The sequence below is a fragment of the Oratosquilla oratoria genome, chromosome 23, assembly GCF_046742065.1.
Source record: "Oratosquilla oratoria isolate Oo_2021 chromosome 23, ASM4674206v1, whole genome shotgun sequence".
Taxonomy (NCBI): Eukaryota; Metazoa; Arthropoda; class Malacostraca; order Stomatopoda; family Squillidae; genus Oratosquilla; species Oratosquilla oratoria.
This window is the reverse complement of record NC_134799.1, coordinates 1,522,451-1,542,743: the sequence shown is the minus strand read 5'-3', so window position 1 is coordinate 1,542,743 and position 20,293 is coordinate 1,522,451. Positions and strand designations below refer to the sequence as shown.

Below are 20,293 nucleotides of genomic sequence, written 5' to 3'. Positions count from 1 at the left end.
CTAAGATTTATATATTTTTCATAATTTTGTTCGATTCTCTTAATTCACCTAGAGTGTTTCATTATATATATTTTTCTTGCAGGCTTAATGTCTGTGGCTAAAAGTTTACTAAATTATACATTTTCAGAATATATTATAATGAATATTTGGCTCAGATTATGTGCATGAGATTTTTAGGGATATTTTTAATGGTATTTAAGACAATGCAACTGTTTTGAATTCCGATGTAAAATATTGATCTCATTTAATTTGATATATATAATTACATTTTGCTTGTTGTAATATATTATTTATAATTTCAAAACATAAAACATTACAACCTGTACTAAAAGGATACGGGAAAATGATTCTTAGATAATTTAAAGCCTTTGTTACTAGACGATTACGATCCACACTGTCAGTAGCTTAAGAAATTTTTCGTTATACTTTAGCAACGACATAATTTTCTTTAAGTGTCACGGTTAGTGTGATCAGTTTATATCAAAATGTCTGAAAAGGAAGATAATGTAGACTCTGAGACAGTTGAAAAGAACGAAGAAAGATCCAAAGAATCAGAAGAAGAGACAAAAGAGGTGAGATAGGAAACTCCATATTCTTAGTCGAATTTTAAGATGTAAACAAACAAGTCACCTGTCAAGAATGATAAATTCATTTACCATGTGTAGAACCGGGTCATGTCGATATCGATGTGTAGGAGGTTTTGCCATCCCATCAGCCCCCCCTTAATTCAGTTTTGTTAAAGTTACACTAGGTTATAAGATTGCATGAGTTTGTATTTTCTTCCCATAATTTTCTTTCTTTTTTTTCCAAAGTCATTTAAGTTATATTTCTTGTTAAAGGTATTGATGTTTGAAGGAAACTCATTTTGACTTTTCAAAATTATGTAATACTCCAGAAGTGCACACCTAAGGGATATATCTTTAAAAATTAAATTAAGATATAATTTTTGCAAATGAAAATATTTCAACATCTGTTTTTCTTGGTGGAAATCTATAAAAAAAAAACACGCTTAAAGCAAAAAACCAGCGACAACTGAGACAGCAAGCTTTGAGATGCCATGTTTGTTTTTGTTGTGGAAGATGAACTAATGGAGGTCTAAAACTGGTGTAGCGCGCTGCCCCAGCATGCAATAGTCATAAAGTCAATAGGTTTGAGACAAATTTGGATGAGGCACGAAATGATGATCAGATGAGTAAAGCCTAAAGGAGATCCAAAGTTTATTTATAAAGCTAATATAAAATATAATAAAATCGTTAGAGCTGCCGTCACCACCGTATATTCAGCTCAGTTCAGAGCTGGACCTACAGGCCTAGGGGCCTTTTCTAGAATATCTACTTTGTAAGTCTATGCAAGACATATATACCCCGGCATGATCAGCTGATGGGCAGACGACAAAATGTAGAACATGTACATTCGATTACGCAATACCACGATTGTCTCCATTTCTGTACATAAATTGCACAGGCAAACACATAAAACTCTTATGGCCACTTTAGCAATAATCGAGATAACAACATCTTCGGTTACAATGATTAAATACAAAATTATGCAGCTTACCACATTCTTCAACACAGAACCCGCCATTGTTGACCGTGATCACTTCTATTGAGATACTCCACATTTACAATTCATCCAGTAAATTTCAAAACCGATGGTAAACAAAATTACACTGTATTATTATAATTTAATTAGATATACATTTTGATGCTAAGATTTATATATTTTTCATAATTTTGTTCGATTCTCTTAATTCACCTAGAGTGTTTCATTATATATATTTTTCTTGCAGGCTTAATGTCTGTGGCTAAAAGTTTACTAAATTATACATTTTCAGAATATATTATAATGAATATTTGGCTCAGATTATGTGCATGAGATTTTTAGGGATATTTTTAATGGTATTTAAGACAATGCAACTGTTTTGAATTCCGATGTAAAATATTGATCTCATTTAATTTGATATATATAATTACATTTTGCTTGTTGTAATATATTATTTATAATTTCAAAACATAAAACATTACAACCTGTACTAAAAGGATACGGGAAAATGATTCTTAGATAATTTAAAGCCTTTGTTACTAGACGATTACGATCCACACTGTCAGTAGCTTAAGAAATTTTTCGTTATACTTTAGCAACGACATAATTTTCTTTAAGTGTCACGGTTAGTGTGATCAGTTTATATCAAAATGTCTGAAAAGGAAGATAATGTAGACTCTGAGACAGTTGAAAAGAACGAAGAAAGATCCAAAGAATCAGAAGAAGAGACAAAAGAGGTGAGATAGGAAACTCCATATTCTTAGTCGAATTTTAAGATGTAAACAAACAAGTCACCTGTCAAGAATGATAAATTCATTTACCATGTGTAGAACCGGGTCATGTCGATATCGATGTGTAGGAGGTTTTGCCATCCCATCAGCCCCCCCTTAATTCAGTTTTGTTAAAGTTACACTAGGTTATAAGATTGCATGAGTTTGTATTTTCTTCCCATAATTTTCTTTCTTTTTTTCCAAAGTCATTTAAGTTATAATTCTTGTTAAAGGTATTGATGTTTGAAGGAAACTCATTTTGACTTTTCAAAATTATGTAATACTCCAGAAGTGCACACCTAAGGGATATATCTTTAAAAATTGAATTAAGATATAATTTTTGCAAATGAAAATATTTCAACATCTGTTTTTCTTGGTGGAAATCTATAAAAAAAAAAAACACGCTTAAAGCAAAAAACCAGCGACAACTGAGACAGCAAGCTTTGAGATGCCATGTTTGTTTTTGTTGTGGAAGATGAACTAATGGAGGTCTAAAACTGGTGTAGTCTAGTCTGATGACCACTAGGTAGGTTCGCGCACATCCGCAAGTGATGCCACCATCATAGATGTAATGTTTACACTGCCATTTTTTGCAACCCTTTCGACTGGCATAACTTGAGTTTGAACTCTGGTAGTGTTCGACTCGTATGCAGGAATTTCATAGTATTGTCCTGTTAAAAAAAATTACACTTACACTTTGATACACTTTGTAGGTACGGGCGCACATGTACTATTTACAACGCAATCTTTTGCGGCCCGCTTAAATAAGTATGCCTCAGTTTGAATGCTTGCATCATTTAGCGCGTGCACAGAGTATTCAAATTATATTGTTGTGTAAGTGTATGCCCAATTCTTGAAATGCAAACAAATTTTCACTGATTTAAACGGAAGTTTGGTTATCAACCTCAGCAAAATAGTTTTCCGAGTAAAAATATTAAGGTGAGACATCAATACACAATATTTTAACCTTAATAAACTTATTTTTTAACCTAATTTCTCCTGGAAAGGAGAAGCTTAAGATAGTTGATTAATTTATATTTGAGCTTAATGGCAATACATGTAGGCATATAGTCACATGCGAAACCATGCGCGGCGCCGCTATCGCCATCTTTTGCGCCCCGTTGGATTTTGATTTTTGTTTGGCTTAGTTTGAATGCTTGGAGCATTCAGCACATTTGCAGGGTATTAAAATTATCTTGTTGTTAACCACTTCAGTACGGGACTTAAATCTCGTGGGCAGCAGCCAATGCCAGCCGTATGACGTGTCGTAATAATACTCGCATCATAAAATATAGTCACCGCTTATATCGATCGTTCTCTCTTTCACCCGCAAATTTTGAAAACCACAGAGAATGGGATTCAGGGCGCATTTTGGAGAATGTAAAAAAACAGGGGCGACTACAATAAATATAATCAAGACGCCGATATGGCAGCGTCGCGAATCCACTTGCTCCTCATGAAGCCTACGTGTGCGGCACCGTATGGAAGGGGTTAAACAAGTTTATGCCCAGTTCTTCAAAACTTTACTAATTCTTACCGAGTAAAAGTGTAAAGGCAAGAAACTAAATCATATAATATTTAATGTAAAAATGTTGTTTATTAGCCTCTATTCTACCGGATATGAGCAACTTGGAAATCATTGGTAATAGCGCAGTTGTGCAATCTAAGTTTCTTGAAGCTTAGATGCCTATTCGACATATCGTTGCCATGGCAACGTGATAGGTGTCAGTAAGAACGGTGTAAGAGGAAAGTCCTGCATTATTTTAGACATGCTCAGGATATTTTTTGACCCATAAAACCTTTTCATGCCAAGTTGCATGTCAGTTGGGCCAGCGGTTTGGATTTTATTGATTATTTCTAATTTGACAACAGTTGCCATGGCAACATGATAGATGTTAGTAAGAACAGTATAAAAGGAAGGTCCTGCATTGTTTTTGATATGCTCAAGTGATTTGTTGACCCATAAAACCTTCACATGCCAAATTGCATGTCAGTTGTGCCAGGGGTTTGGATTTTATTATTTCTAAATTGACAACAATTGCCATGGCAACATGATAGGTGTTAGTAAGAGCAGTATAAAAGGAAGGTCCTGCATTGTTTTTGACATGCTCAGGAGATTTGTTAACCCATAAAACCTTCACATGTCAAGTTGCATGTCAGTTGTGCCAGTGGTTTGGATTTTATTGATTATTTCTAAATTGACAACAGTTGCCATGGCAACATGATAGGTGTTAGTAAGAATGGTATAAGAAGAAGGTCCTGCAATGTTAATGACATGCTCAGGTGATCCGTTGACCCATAAAACCTTCACATGCAAAGTTGCATGTCAATTGGGCCAGAGGTTTGGATTTTATTATTTCTAAATTGACAGCAGTTGCCATGGCAACATGATAGGTGTTAGTACATACATATACCAAGGCTTTTTTCCCCCTTACCAGGGGGGTAGCCAAAAAGGACAAGGCACAAAAACATTCCCACCCATTTCATCCCCGAAAACACTCCACACCCCTCCACCCTCCCTCCCATCTTAGCACCTCCTAGATGACGGGTCATCCCTGCACCCTGTCCACTGCCCTGGGTCAGTAGGTAAGGTGTTAGTAAGAATGGTATAAGAAGGTCCTGCAATGTTATTGACATGCTCAGGTGATTTGTTAACCCATAAAACCTTCACATACCAAGTTGCATGTCAATTGGGCCATAGGTTTGGATTTTATAGATTATTTCTAATTTGACAGCAGTTGCCATGGCAACATGATAGGTGTTAGTAAGAATGGTATAAGAAGAAGGTCCTGCAATGTTAATGACATGCTCAGGTGATTTGTTGACCCATAAAACTGTCACATGACAAGTTGCATGTCAATTGGGCCAACGGTTTGGATTTTATTGATTGTTTCTATATTGACAACAGTTGCCATGGCAACATGATAGGTGTTAGTAAGAATGGTACAAGAAAAAGGTCCTGCAATGTTAATGACATGCTCAGGTGATTTGTTAACCCATAAAACCTTCACATGACAAGTTGCATGTCAATTGGGCCAGCGGTTTGGATTTTATAGATTATTTCTAAATTGACAACAGTTGCCATGGCAACATGATAGGTATTAGTAAGAATGGTATAAGAAGAAGGCCCTGCAAGGTGATTTGTTGACCCATAAAACCTTCACATGCCAAGTTGCATGTCAACTGGGCCAGCGGTTTGAATTTTATTGATTATTTCTTAATTGACAACAGTTGCCATGGCAACATGATAGGTGTTAGTGAGAATGGTGTAAGAAGAAGGTCCTGCAATGTTAATGACATGCTCAGGTGATTTGTTAACCCATAAAACCTTCACATGCATGTCAATTGGGCCAGTGGTTTGGATTTCATCGATGATAATCTGAAAATTGAGAACTTCATGGTTGCCATGAAAAGGCAAATATGGTATGATGGAGGTGTTTCACATTGTTTTTGACATGCTCATGTGATTTGTTGATCCATAAAACCCAAGTATTCCGAATTTTAATAAAATTGGACCAGTGGTTTAGAGTTAATGTGTATTTCTTTACCGAAATCTTTACAAATTACTACCCTTAATTCTAACATTTTATGGTAAAGTCGAGCCAAAAATGCAGGCTAAAAAAACAATTCAAAAAAATAGTATCTCCCTTTTTTTTCAAGCTATTTCAAAAATTTAAAAAGCATTTTGTTTCTAATAAAGTTCTTTCATATGCAACAATATTTTTTTTTTTTTTGACATCACTACACTTTGATGACTTCTGTCGGTGATCGACGCAGCTAGACTGGGGTCCCACTGTGACCAGGCAACTCCCTCACATCAATGGTCCAATCCATCAGATGGTTGGGGCTGGTGTATCCTGGTGTTGGTGGCTGGTTTGGTATTTTGGCCAACCATATATCCAGATGTTTTTTGAAGGTGTCTGGAGACACCCCTGTTATGTTTCTCAGTGTGGACAGGATGCAGACAAACAATCTTGGCCCATTGAACGAGAAGCTGTTGTGTATTCTGGACTTGATGCTCAGTGTTGATCCAGGAGTAGTCCTCACATAGCAACCTCCCTCTTCTTTGGTGGACCGTTTCTTGAATACAAGTGTTGGTCACCCTCTTTTCTAACACCTTCCAGGTGTAGATGATAATATAGCATTCCCTGTGCCGTTGGAGAGAAAACAGCTGCAAACTAGGTGTACTTCTTTAAAAATTGACAGATTTTCACCAATTTAAACATAAATTTAGATAGTTGCAGAGGGAATTTAGTTTTCAGAGTGGAAATTTAAAGGGAAGAAAGCAATATATGAACTTTTTATTGTGATATGTGCGTTTTTACTTAAATTTTTACCTGGAAATGAGCAATTTCAAGATTGTTTTCATGATGCAGCTGTGCATTTACCCATGAAAAATGAGTTTTAGATCATCAAGTTTTGCCACTAGATGCCATCTAGCGGCAATCCTTCTATTTTTGAAGAATGATTGTGAACTTCTAGAACAGGAAGACATTTTGAACAACCTGTGTATGCATTGAATGCTATCAGAGCTCAAACTCGGGAGAACCTAGTCAAATGGGTCGCTCAAAATTGTGGTAGCAAAATTCCATCCACGATGGTGACACCACCCGTGGATTCACATGTACCGTCTTAATTGTTGCCATGGCAACACGATTGTTGTTAGTAAGAATAGCATAAAGCGAGGGTCCTACATTGTTTTTGGTGTGGCTCAGGTGATTTGTTGACCCATAAAACTTTCATATGCCAAATTGTATTTAACTTGGACCAACAGTTTGGATTTTGTGAATTATTTTGACAATCGTTGCCATGGAAATGCAAATTTGGTATGATGCAGATGTCCCATATTGTTTTTTACATGCCCACATGATTTGTTGACCCATAAAACCAATATATTTCAAATTTAACTAAAATTGGACCACTGGTTTAGGGTTGTGTATTTCCTTACCAAAATCTTTACAAATAACCACCCTTAATTCTCTGTTATGATACATACATATATATACCAAGGCTTTTTCCCCCTTTCAAGGGAGGTAGCCAAAAAGGGAAAGGCATAAAAACACTCCCACCCATTTCATCCCTAAATACACTCCACACCCCTCCCACCCTCCCTCTCATCTGAGCACCTCCTGGATGACGGGTCATCCCTGCACCTTGCCCACCGCCCTGGGTCAGAAGCAGTGTCGCAAGACACAGCACATCCACAGCAAGGCCGCTTCATTTAATCGGCGACCCCCCCTCTCCGTCCCCCCTTGCATATAAGGAGAGGACGGGGAGAAATCCCTTCGGGCTGCGTCAAAATTTACTCACACATACTACCTCACCCCCCGCCCATTCGTCCTCATGCAATCACAACATCATCTGTTATAATAGTCTAGCCAAAAATTTGGAATAAAAAAAAATTGTATCTCCCTTATTTTTCAATCTATTTAAAAAATTTAAAGAGTATTTTGTTTCTAATGAAATGGTCTTTCATATGCAACAAGAATTTAAGTGTTAAGCCAAATGCATACCCCATAGGAGGTTGGCTTAGGTTAGACTAGACCAATTTATTAGACATGTTAATTTGTCTTAGATAATAAACAAAATCAAACATGTTGATGTATTATAACTTATGAAATTTATATTTAATTTTCTATTGCTATACCACTTAGGTGTACACTTCTGGAGATTACCCAAAATTTGTATTAAAGATGTTATATGTGCAGCGTATTTGTTCCTCTGCACTGGGTAATGTCTGCATACTTGTTCGTTTATTTGGTAACATAAATTTAAATGCATTCAGTATTTTAGCAGCAAAATTGGCTTGTCTTTACAAACTAGTTTACCAGTACTCTTTGGACAATCTCATTCTATTATCATGTATTATGCTACAGACAGTTTGACTATTTTCTCACGCACAAATCCCTAGAAGAGGCTGAAGGGAGCATATGGCTCCAGTATGGCAGCTTGAGTATTGACTAGTTGCTTGGTTGCTTGTTACATTTTATGTTTTATGGTAATATTTCTGGTCCTGGTTCTGCCAATACTTTCCCAACCTGGACTCGAACAACTGGGCTGAGTCTGTACTTGTTACCCACTCAGGAAGGTCGTTCCAGTTTTTACAACACTGCATCTCAAAAGCACCTCCAACAGAATTTATAATAAAATAGATAGATAAACCAGCAGCTTGCTACTCTAACATCCACCACAGCCTACCACCCAAACCACACAGAAACATGTTTACACCCAGGTCACCAAACAACCCCTTCAAGAAAGGGCACCATACTCAATACTCCAACAACAACAACTGGGCTGAGTCTGTACTTGTTACCCACTCAGGAAGGTCGTTCCAGTTTTTACAACACTGCATCTCAAAAGCAGCACCAACAGAATTTATAATAAAATAGATAGATAAACCAGCAGCTTTCTACTCTCTAACATCCACCACAGCCTACCACCCAAACCACACAGAAACATGTTTACACCCAGGTCACCAAACAACCCCTTCAAGAAAGGGCGCCATACTCAATACTCCAACAACAACCCTTAGATACAAGTCCTTCAGAGAAAATCCTCTCACACCAGACACTGACCACAATAGCACACCTGTGCCTAGGACACCATCCATCATTAAGATGGTACTGAATCAACACAGAATATGGCCAGCCACACACAAGACAGAGAACACCTATACTAATACACCCCACACTATCAATCCCCAGACAACACATTAGCTCTTCTGTAAATGACTTACGGTCCCAACCAGAGGCTGTTACTCTGGGTTCCTGGAGGCCATGGGTCTTCTACAAAAGAGATTAGGGGCAGTGGATTGAATGATTAAAGGTATTTGTAGTCAGGAAGGAGAGTTATGCTTGTAGTGACCTGTCTTTGTATCTCGCAATATCTGGTTTGTTCTTAAATTCTTGTATGGTGTTTAAACACACTATTGTTTCATGCAATGTGTGTTTCTACACATTATTGTTTTGTTCAATGTGTGTGTGTGGGAGGTTTTTTTTTTTTTAAATGATAGATATTGTAGTTTTGTCACTCAGGATATGTTATAGTCGTTATTTGAGGGAGCAAATTATATAGAATGTGGTCAATGTGGGGAGTTGTATAATTTGACCAATCTAATAGTTTGGTATTGTGAGAGCAGCTTTATATTGACAATTGGAAAGGTTTTCCTGTCACAAAGTGGCCGTAATTTAAGCAGGAATGTAATAATCTTCAGCTTGTTAGTACTGTTTCAAAGTGTCAGTCATGTGAGAGGACAGCCATAGAAGTATGTGGGGTTTGATAGTTTTTAAATGATTGTTGGTTGTTCCCATCATCCTTGCCATGTTTATAACATTAATTGAAGGACTGGCATTAGAGTGGAGGCATCAAAAGGGTTGGAAGTAGTCTCTCAATCTATCTCAACTTCAGTGCTGGAATGCCTACATGAAATGTCTGTCCAATGGAAGTGTACTGATTCTAAGAACAAATATATTTGGATGATCCATAAATGGATTGTATGGACCAGTGAATGGCAGGATTTGAGGATGGAGATTGATTGTGGGGCATTTGGTGTATCTCGTATAGTGATATTGGATAGTGGGATAGTTGTTGATAATATTTAAAGAAGTGAGGATAGTGAAGATTTCAGCAGTAAAGATTTGGGTAATAGTTTCAATTCAGGATGCTATTGCATAACCAGTTGCAGGTCATATTGCTACATGTGTTTGCTAATGTATTATTTGTTTTATTAACCAATAGGATGACAGGGTGAGGGGGCAAAGAGTAATCATGGTAGCTAATTGATACCAAGGTCATATAAGCAAGGTTTGTAGAAATATAATTATAAATAGCACTGCACATAGGTACAAATTCAGATTTGTCCATGTTGTATTACAGTTATTTTATTTTTGGAGGTTTGGTGGATGGGTGATGCATTGAATCTTATACATACATATACCAAGGAATTTTTCCCTCTTATAAGGGAGGTAGCCAAAATCAAAAGGTATAATTCCACTCCCAACCATTTCATCCCTACCCATTCCACCCCCATTCACCACCCCTCCCTCTCATCTTAGCTCCTCCTGGAGGATAGGTCATCCCTGCATCTCTCCCATTGCCCTGAGTCAGAAGCAATGCAGCAAGACATGGCACATCCAGATCAAGGCTGCTTCGTTTAATCGATGATATCCACCCCACCCCCCTTCTCTGTCCCCTCATGCAGTAACTTTGAAGAGAGGGAAATCCCTTTGGGCAGTGTCAAAATATCATTCACACATAACCACTCCCTGACCCCCCCATTTCCCACCCACCCACTCCCTTTCATGCATCACAGTAACATCCATACCCAGCCACACTCCACTCACCCCTGTCTTCTGCCTTCTCCCATCCTCACCAAACATCCCCCTCTTGCTCAATGCCCCTTATCCCATTCCATTCATCTCATCCTTGGTTGTCCTCTCATGTTCACCCCTTCCACCTCTGCCTTCCACACTTTTTACTAATCTTCACCCATTCTTTCCATGTGTCCAGACCATCCCAATACTCTTTCATCAACCCTATCTCCCATCTCCTTTTCCACCACCGCTCTCCTCTTCACCTCATTTCTCACCCTATCCAACTGTGTAATCCCTACCATACATCTTGGACATTTAATCTCAAACACATTTAAACTCTTCCTCTCTATGTTCCATGTCTCTGTCCCATTAGTGGTGTTGGCACAATCACTCCTTCATACAATCTCCTTAGCATCCATTCCCAAATATCTTTTTCTCATTACACCTTTTAATCTCCCAAGGCATTTACTCGCTTCTCTCAGTCTACAATCTACCTCTATCTCCACTCCTCCCTTTAAATTGTGAGGTTAATGTTGGAATTTCGAGCAATAAAAAGGCTGCAAAATCTTTTAATCTGCAGAATGCCGTTACTTTTTTCCTGCTCTCTCCTGAATATATTGACATGATAAATCTTTTGTTCTATTGTTTGTTGGTTTTTTATTTGTTTTATTACAAAAATATGTTTGCCGCTAAGATTTGACATTTTGTTTTCTTCTGGCAATCTCTTTTTGGTAATTTTGTGGCTGTTAGGCTTAAAATCATTCCCACCCATTCCATCCCTAAATACACTCCACTCCACTCCACCCTCTGGAGTGTATTTAGGGATGGAATGGGTGGGAATGATTTTATGCCTTTTTTTGGGCGGACGACTGGACCATGCAGGTCATCAAGGCAGGCTGTCGCCTTCCTTTTCACACTGTCCCAACCCTCTCCCCCTATCCCATCCAAGTCGGCAGCTACCATCCGGACTCGGATCGCGGGCGGGCCCTAGCGGAGGAAATCTCCGCTCTGCTTCAGAAAGGAGCTCTAGAGGAAGTCTCGACTCCGGACCCAGGGTTCTACTCAAGGCTATTCCTCATAGAAAAGGCAACAGGGGGGTGGAGACCAGTCGTCGATCTGTCTCCCCTCAACAAGTTCCTTTCCCTGACGAAGTTCCGAATGAACACCCCAGAGTCCGTAAGGGCGTCTATCAGGGAATGGGACTTCATGGTGTCACTGGACCTCCAAGATGCCTACTTCCAAATTCCAGTGCATCCCTCATCTAGAAAATTCCTCAGAATCGTCCACAAGGGCAACACCCTCCAGTTCACCTGCCTATGTTTCGGCCTTTCCACAGCTCCCCAAGTCTTCACCAGAGTGTTCAAACTCATTTCAGCATGGTCACACTCCAAAGGAATTCGCCTACTCCGTTACCTGGACGTTTAGCTGATCCTAGCACATTTCCCCAGCTATGCCAAGAACACCTGGGAATGGTCCTAACCTTCATCCGCAAATTGGGCACCATAGTCAACCAGACGAAGTCAGATTTCATTCCAAGACAGAGAGTCACATACCTGGGTATGGTCCTGGACTCTTCCATAATGAAGTCCTTCCCAGTAGAGAAGAGAATCCAGAACCTCACTTCTCTCGTTGTACAAGCACTATCGACCGGGTTCCTGACAGCAAAACAGTGCCAAGTCCTCCTGGGCCATATGGCCTCCATCAAGAGTTCAATCCCCAGGAGCAGATTAAGAATGCGACTGCTACAGTGGCTCCTCAAGTCTCAGTGGTTCCCGCAAGGGGGAAAACCCGACAACGCATTACCCTTACCTGAGAAGTCAAGGATTCTCTTTGGTGGAAGGACCCGTGCAACCTGCTCGTGGGGATGCCCCTCGGCCCATCTGCCCCCGAAGTCCTCCTATTCTCCGATGCCTCCAAGGAGGGCTGGGGAGCCCACCTCAACGACGATCACGTCAGCGGTTCCTGGTCCACATTCGAGCGGACAGCCCATATCGACTGGCTAGAGTTGAAAGCAGTACTGCTGGCTCTCCGTCACTTCAAGGATCAAATCTCGGGGAAAGTAGTGGGCATCATGTTGGACAATTCCTCGGTAGTAGCCTACCTGAACAAGCAAGGTGGCACAGTCTCACAGGACCTATGTCTTCTGACTATGGACATCCTCAATTTAGCCAAGAATCTCCAAGTGTCACTCAGAGCTCGCTACATCCCAGGAAAGAAGAATGTCTGGGCAGACCACCTCAGCAGAAGGAGTCAGGTAATCAGCACGGAATGGTCCCTCCATCGGAAAGTAGCGAACTTCATCATCAACAAATGGGGCTCCCCTCTGGTGGACCTTTTTGCCACCAGATGGAATCACCAGCTCCCAATATATTTCAGCCCTCTCCCGGATCCGCTGGCAGCAGGAGAGGACGCTCTTCTGCAAAGCTAGGACAACCTCGACACCTACGCTTTCCCACCGTTTCCCTTGCTACAGAAGGTGCTCCAGAGAGTAAGAAACGCATCCAACCTTCAGATGACTTTGATCGCTCCTTGGTGGCCAGAAGCCCCATGGTTTCCAGACGCCCTCAAACTAGCAGTGGAAGAGCCTCTGGCCCTTCAGGGAAGACCGGACCTTCTCCATCAACCGATCAATGGGGCCTGGCACAAGAACCCGTCAGCTCTCGATCTTCACGCGTTCAGACTATGGTCCGGATCCTCCTAGAGAAGGGTTTTCCCAGAGAGGTGACCGAAGACATGTCCGCTCCTATTCGCTCTTCCTCAGCTAACCTTTATCAAGGGAAATGGAATGCTTTTGCAGAATGGTGCCACTCCCGGACAATAATCCCAGATCAAGCCACCATTCCTGAGATTGCCTCCTTCTTCCACTTCCTCAGGAAGTCCATGAAGATCTCCCTCTCGGCAGTGCAAGGCTATAGGGCAGCGCTCAATCAGGTGTTTTCTCTGAAGGAAATGGATCTACCCCTGTCACCAGAAATTTCCATGCTCTTCAGACATTTCAGAAAATCGTGACCCCCCCCGGGGAAATTACTTCTCTTCCGTGGGATGTGGCATTATTCCTGAACTCTCTGCGGGATCCCCCTTACGAACCCCTCCGAGATGCTCATTTGAAGGACCTCACCTTGAAGACAGTTTTTCTCTTAGCCCTAGTATCTTCCAAGAGATTAGGGGAGTTACATGCCATCTCATATAGAGTCACCCACTCAAAAGGATGGCAAGAGGTCTCCTTCACTTTCCTGCCCCAGTTCATTGCCAAAAACCAAGATTCAGCCAAAGCCAACCCTAGATTCTGGTCCTTTAGTGTTCCTTCCTTAGACGACTTTGTAGGGGGGCGAACAAGCGGAAATGGTACTATGCCCGGTACAAGCCATCCGGACCTACCTCAAGAGGACTAAACATCTTAGACCAGAATTGCAGAGGTTGTTCGTCTCTACCAAGGGTAAGCCTAAGCCTGTCACTAAGAATTCAATTTCTTACTGGATCAAGGAAGTCATCCGCAGAGCCTACGGAATGAACCACACGGATTGCCCTAGAGCAAAAGCCCATGACCTGAGGACAGTAGGGACCTCCCTCGTCTTCCGAAAGAATCTGTCAGTCAAGCAGGTATATGGAAGTCCCAGACTATGTTCACTTCCTTTTACCTCAAAGAAGTCATGTGGGAATCTTTAGGGAACTTCTCTTGGGGCCCCATAGTGGCCGCCCAAGAAGTCCTGAGATGACATACCCCTCCCCAGTAGCACACAGCCGACCCTGACAACTCATCCAGGTTCTGGCTTGGCAAGCACGGTGATACCTATCCAAAGTCCTTCTCATACTCCTACATTCCCTTACCTCGCCGAGGGCTCTCAAGCATTCCAAGGGAATCAATTCAAGCCCTTCAAGTGGTACAAAGTGAGTATACCCTGTCTGTCTCCACTCCTGAACTAGGTGCCCTTCAAAGTTTAGGGGAATGTATAAGGGTCTGGTCAACGTAGGTCTTAGCACACTAAAATTTTCCTTACAGGTTTCCCAGGCTAGATAACAACTTCCTTCCCTCCCAAGTCTGAGTCTCCTATGGTAAGGAGTACCGAAGTGTTTGTATTCTTCGGAACAAATGTAATTTTCGCAGGAAAAATAATTTTTCCCTGATACAAACCTGAGGTACTCCTTACCTATAATGGCCCTCCTCAGCCACCCCTCTAGTAGTTCCTTCTCCCTTGCCTGTCAAACCTTGTGATTAATTTCATGCCTGGCTCAGAGAATGGAGTGTAGTGTGCTAGACTTGTGGGGGAGGGGGGGGGGCTGTGCCCCAGTAGGGCCCCTTACTGAGGATAACCGTTGCCCAGACCCATGGAGTGAGGTGTTTTAAAACAACACAGTGTTTAGCGGTAGGAATATTGCACTACGCGAAAGTATCCTATGGTAAGGTGTACCTCAGGTTTGTATCAGGGAAAAATTAATTTTTCTGCGAAATTACATTTTTCTTTTTGGCTACCTCCCTTGTAAGGGGGAAAAGCCTTGGTATATGTATGTATGTATGTTAAGCTAGTTGAACAGATACCAGCTTCACTTGGAAATTCTTGTTGAAATTCTTATATATCTGTTTTTCAGTTAAGTGATCCAACCCCAAATGTGGAAGCAGCAGAAGAAGCCAAACTTCGAGCTAAATATCCAATGGTTGGAAGACCAATGGCAGGGCACTCAGCGTTTTTACAAAAACGTTTGCAAAAAGGGGTGAGTATATCGAGAGCAGATATTGGTATCAGTTTGTGTGCAAGACTAAAAGAAATTGCGACTGTTTGGAAGGGTGTGCTAGAGGTGTAAGTTGAGAGCTAGTTTTCGAACTGGCTGTAATTCTGGCTTTCACATTTTGACTTTTTTAGAGAGAGAGAGAGAGAGAGTGTTAGCGTTCTAGATGGCAGGAAAATAATTAGAAAAGAAAAAGAGAGATAATTATTGTATATGGCATTTTAAGTTAAAAAAAAAAACTGAAGTAATGAAATCTAGACTACAGACATGCACTACAGACTCCAGGTAAAATAATCTGGACTCCAGACATGCACTTTCTCCTTTTTAATCTCTTCAATAAGAGTCAAATATTCACACACACTTTAGGTTGCCTGATGTATTATGATGCATCACTATACGCTCATTATAAAACATGAAGTTACTGCTGTTATACTTGTTCTCTCTCATGCAGAATGTTTATAACCGCAGAAAACATGATCAAGCCCATTCACAGAATAGTGAGTCCTCATTATACGATACATATGCGTTCCTGAAAACCTTACTGTAAATTGAAATTGCCGCATACCGAACCCAAGTTTCGACCTTTGGCAGACATACCTTCTCCTTGCTCTTTCCTCTTCAAAATATAAAATTTTACCTCCAAAACATACAGTCTCCTCTTCGCATCCATTCCCAAATGTCTATTCCTCATTACACTCTTTAAACCACCAAGGCATTTACTCGCTTCTCTCAATCTACATTCTACCTCCACCTTCACTCCACCTTTTCCTGCTACACTTGCACCCAAGTATCTAAAACTATCCACTTCCTCCAGTCGGATGGGAAGAGGAGACTGTATGAAGGAGTGATTGTGCCAACAGCACTGTATGGGGCAGAAACGTGGAACATAAGAGAAGAAGAGAGGAGGAGTTTGAATGTGTTTGAGATGAGGTGTCTGAGAAGTATGGTGGGGGTTACTAGGCTGGATAGAGTGAGAAATGAGGAGGTGAGGAGGAGAACAGGGGTGAAAAAGGATTTGGGAGATAGGGTTGATGAAAGAATATTAGGATGGTTTGGACACATGGAAAGAATGAGTGAAGAATGACTAGTAAAAGAGGTATGGAAGGTAGATGTGGAGGGAGTGAACATGAGGGGACGTCCTAGGATGAGGTGGATGGATGGGGTGAAGGGGGCTTTGGGGAAGAGGGGAATGTCTGTTGAGGAAGGAAGGGAGAGGACGGAAGACAGAGGTGAGTGGAGAATGGTTGTATATGGATGATGTGACTACATGAGGAGGAATGGGCGGGGGGGTGGGGTAGTATGTGTGAGTAATTTTTGACGCAGCCCGAAGGGATTTCTCCACGTCCTCGCCTTATATGCAAAGGGGGACGGAGAGGGGGGGTCGCCGATTAAATGAAGCGGCCTTGCTGTGGATGTGCTGTGTCTTGCGACACTGCTTCTGACCCAGGGTGGTGGGCAGGGTGCAGGGATGACCCGTCATCCAGGAGGTGCTCAGATGAGAGGGAGGGTGGGAGGGGTGTGGAGTTTATTTAGGGATGAAATGGGTGGGAGTGTTTTTATGCCTTTCCCTTTTTGGCTACCTCCCTTGGAAGGGGGAAAAAGCCTTGGTATATGTATGTATGTATGTATGTACCTCCAAAACACGAGCAGATACTATATCTATGAATTTTTCTTACCGTAAATAGAATTGAGGGTAGTAATTACCAAATACCATAACTGTGAATTTACCGGATAAAGAATTAACATATAAGGAGGACTCACTGTACATGGGGTCACTCGGCTACAGCTACAACATAGATATAATCAGGACATACTCACTTGCACCTCGTGACACTTACGCAGGGATCAATGTATTCTAGGGGTTAAGGACATTGGTCTACATTGTGAAGGTAAAAAATTAAGAATAAGGGGAAAAATGAAAACTTTGCTGATAAATAGCTTTGAGTGTTAGCAACAATGTCACAAAGTTTTAAACTGATATAGCAATTTTTACTGTGAATTATCATTTCAATATAAATATTGTTTGCTGGTAATCCTAGCATCAGAACACGTGGCTACATATATCTAGCTGCATTGCATCTGACCCAGGGCAGTGGGTGGTGGCAGGGATGACCTGTCATATATACACATATATACCAAAGGCTTTTTCCCCCTACACAGGGGGTAGCCAAAAAGAAAAAGGCATAGAAACCACTCCCACCCATTCCATTTCTTGTATATTCCACTCCCTTCCACCCTCCTCCCTCCCTCCTATCTTGGCTATAATGAAAGGGAGTTAAAGATGGTGGAGGGAAGTGGAATGGATGGGAGTATGTACATGCCTTTGGCTCAGCTACCTCCTTTATAAGGGGGGAAAATCTCTTGGTATATTGATAGATGTAAAGTTCACATGAATATTGGCTCCCAAAACTAGTAAGATTTCAGCTTGAAGCTGTAGTAGGATCAAGGCTGAGTGTGAAATATTTTTGTAATGGCTAAGAATGGTTTTGGTGCATCTTGTTACTAGTGTCAGGGCTTTATTTTGCATATTTAGTAAAATGGCTTTATTTTGCCAAGTGTAGGGAACCATGCTGTGGAAACAAAGTCAAGGGTGGTTCTTATGAATTGCTACAATATTGAAAGCAAGGAAGGCCTCAGGACCTGATGAGTTAACAAATAGGATATTGAAAGAATGCAGAGAACAATTGGTGAACAAAGTGCACAATTTGATAACTAGTTTACTAGAAGAGGGAAAAGTACCATTGACTGGAACTCAGCAAATGTAATACCAGTTTATGAAAGGCGTAATGGATATACTACTAAATTATAGACCAATGTCCTTTACTAGAACATAGCGAAAATATGTGGGAAAATTATAAGATAGATTGGGGAAACCTCAAGAACAGCAAAGAATATTAATAAACAATCACATTGGATTTAGAGAAGGGAAATCCTCTAAGCTTTTACTTGAGTAACTGATGTGTTGCATGAGATGGGTAGACCATGTATATGTGGACTTGGAAAAGGTCTTTGACGAAGTGCCACACACAAGATTGTGTCACAGTCCACCAATACCACCATGTGGGTCTGTCCTTAATTATTATATAATAATAACATGTGACATGTAAGATGATGTTTGACAGCAATGTAATATTATCCATAAGAATAGAAGTGCCAGTAAACCATTGGAATAACAGTTTGCAGGAAAAAAAATTGTGTACAGAAACATGACCGTAATTATGTGCTCATTTCTGTTTACAGCAAAAATATTTTGATTCTGGTGACTACCAGATGGCAAAGCAGAAGCCAATGAACATATCACGAATGCCACCTCTTCTGGCCCAGCCAACAGGTGAAGCCATCCCAACCCCAGAGTCTGTACCTGTACGCAAGACCTCCATTATCCAGCCAAGTAAACTTTCAGCTTCTTAAAGATAAACTTCAAACGCTCGTTTCTATCTATACGAGCCAGGTAATATAAAGTGATGTATAGGGACAAATATCTTCCATTAAAGAAAGAAATAAGTGGTTTGGTTAATGCTTATACATATACTTGGAGTGCAGTCTTGTGATTGAAATACATACCTCCTTGTGATTTGACTGGTGATGGAGATTCTTATTTTTGAGTAGTGCATAGTAAATGGAGATGAAGTTTCTGGGGGGGAAGTTCTAAAGTTCCCAAGTCTTGTTATTTTATCTTCTCTTTAGTCTTAATACTTCTCAGGCTGCAATATCAAACAAATGAAGGCTGTTAGCTTGAAAATATTCTGCATCCTAAGAGTTTGTCATGCTTTTTTGAAGTTTCAAGCTTTCAACCAAATATTTGATACATTTTAGGTGAAAACTCACAAGGCTTTATCTTGCAGACCTGTTTTGAAGATAATTTACTCATTACATGTATGGAAGGTATAGCTTTTGGAAAGAGAAGATGGAAAGCCTTGAGTGTTTCTATATAATCAAGATAATTATTCGTTTCTTTTGAACATGATGCCAAACATAGTTTGTACAACACATGATATGGTTTATTAAGTAGCCACACTTTTCATGAAATGGTATTTAAAATGTAATGGAAAACTAAAATCAAGTAGTGGTTATAAATCTAGTAATACCCCATGGGACATGTCTGTTTCATGTGTAAAGCGGTACTTGGTGTATTGTGGAGAAGAGTCTTTCATAAACAATTTTGATCGTTGCACATCTAGAAATAGGAGTGCCACCATTGTCTGCTGTATCCCTGCTTGCCTTGTAGTGCTGAAATAGCCCCCTCCCTCATCATCAATATTTAGATCCTTGTGCAGTGTTTGGCTTTGAATTCGTCCACACAGCCATGGCTCTTCATCATGGTATGTTTTTCTTGGGGCTGCCACATCATGCAAGAACAACATGTTAACATGTGGCATGTTAGATATATATATAACATAAAATTTAGCAGTTATCAGTGGATTGTGCACACTGAAAAATAAAAAATCTCGACCCAATTGCTTGACATGAATGGCCACAAAGATTTTATAATTCATGTATAGAGTAAGCAAACCATTGTAACATGAGTGACCACCACGGAACTCGATAATGTAATATGTAGCAAGTCAGGAGTTTTTTTGGGAATTACAAAATGCAGATGTAAAAAATAATTGAATAAAGGGTTAATAATTTCTATCTTATCTGTTTTATATTTTAAAACATGAAGTAATGGGATTTAAGGCATCATTTTCCATTGCATATACCTAAAATTGAGTTATATCCTTTAAGTCCTTGGTGTACACGAGTGGGAAATTTTCTGCTCATGCACTCCAAGTTGGAAATAAAGAAAATGTTATACCGTGTAGTTTTAAAGGAACCTTACCTTGTAACTCGTAATGGTACTAGTGATGTGCTGAGTATTCATTATTGGATATATAGCCATTGTTTTTCAATATTTGCATCCCGTTTATATTCAGAGCTGTTTGCAAATTTTTCCTTGTACTA

The 20,293-nt window shown here is 40.3% G+C and overlaps 1 protein-coding gene across 1 annotated transcript; it reads left to right on the top strand.

The window, feature by feature from the left end:
* The first annotated feature begins 2,019 nt into the window (after window positions 1–2,019).
* Window positions 2,020–19,984, top strand: endos (endosulfine alpha). Its single transcript, XM_076206430.1, has 3 exons — window positions 2,020–2,279; window positions 15,212–15,334; window positions 18,590–19,984. Exons 1-3 carry the CDS (start codon window positions 2,193–2,195, stop codon window positions 18,758–18,760), a joined length of 381 nt encoding a protein of 126 aa, XP_076062545.1. The 5' UTR covers window positions 2,020–2,192; the 3' UTR covers window positions 18,761–19,984.
* The last annotated feature ends 309 nt before the right edge of the window (window positions 19,985–20,293 follow it).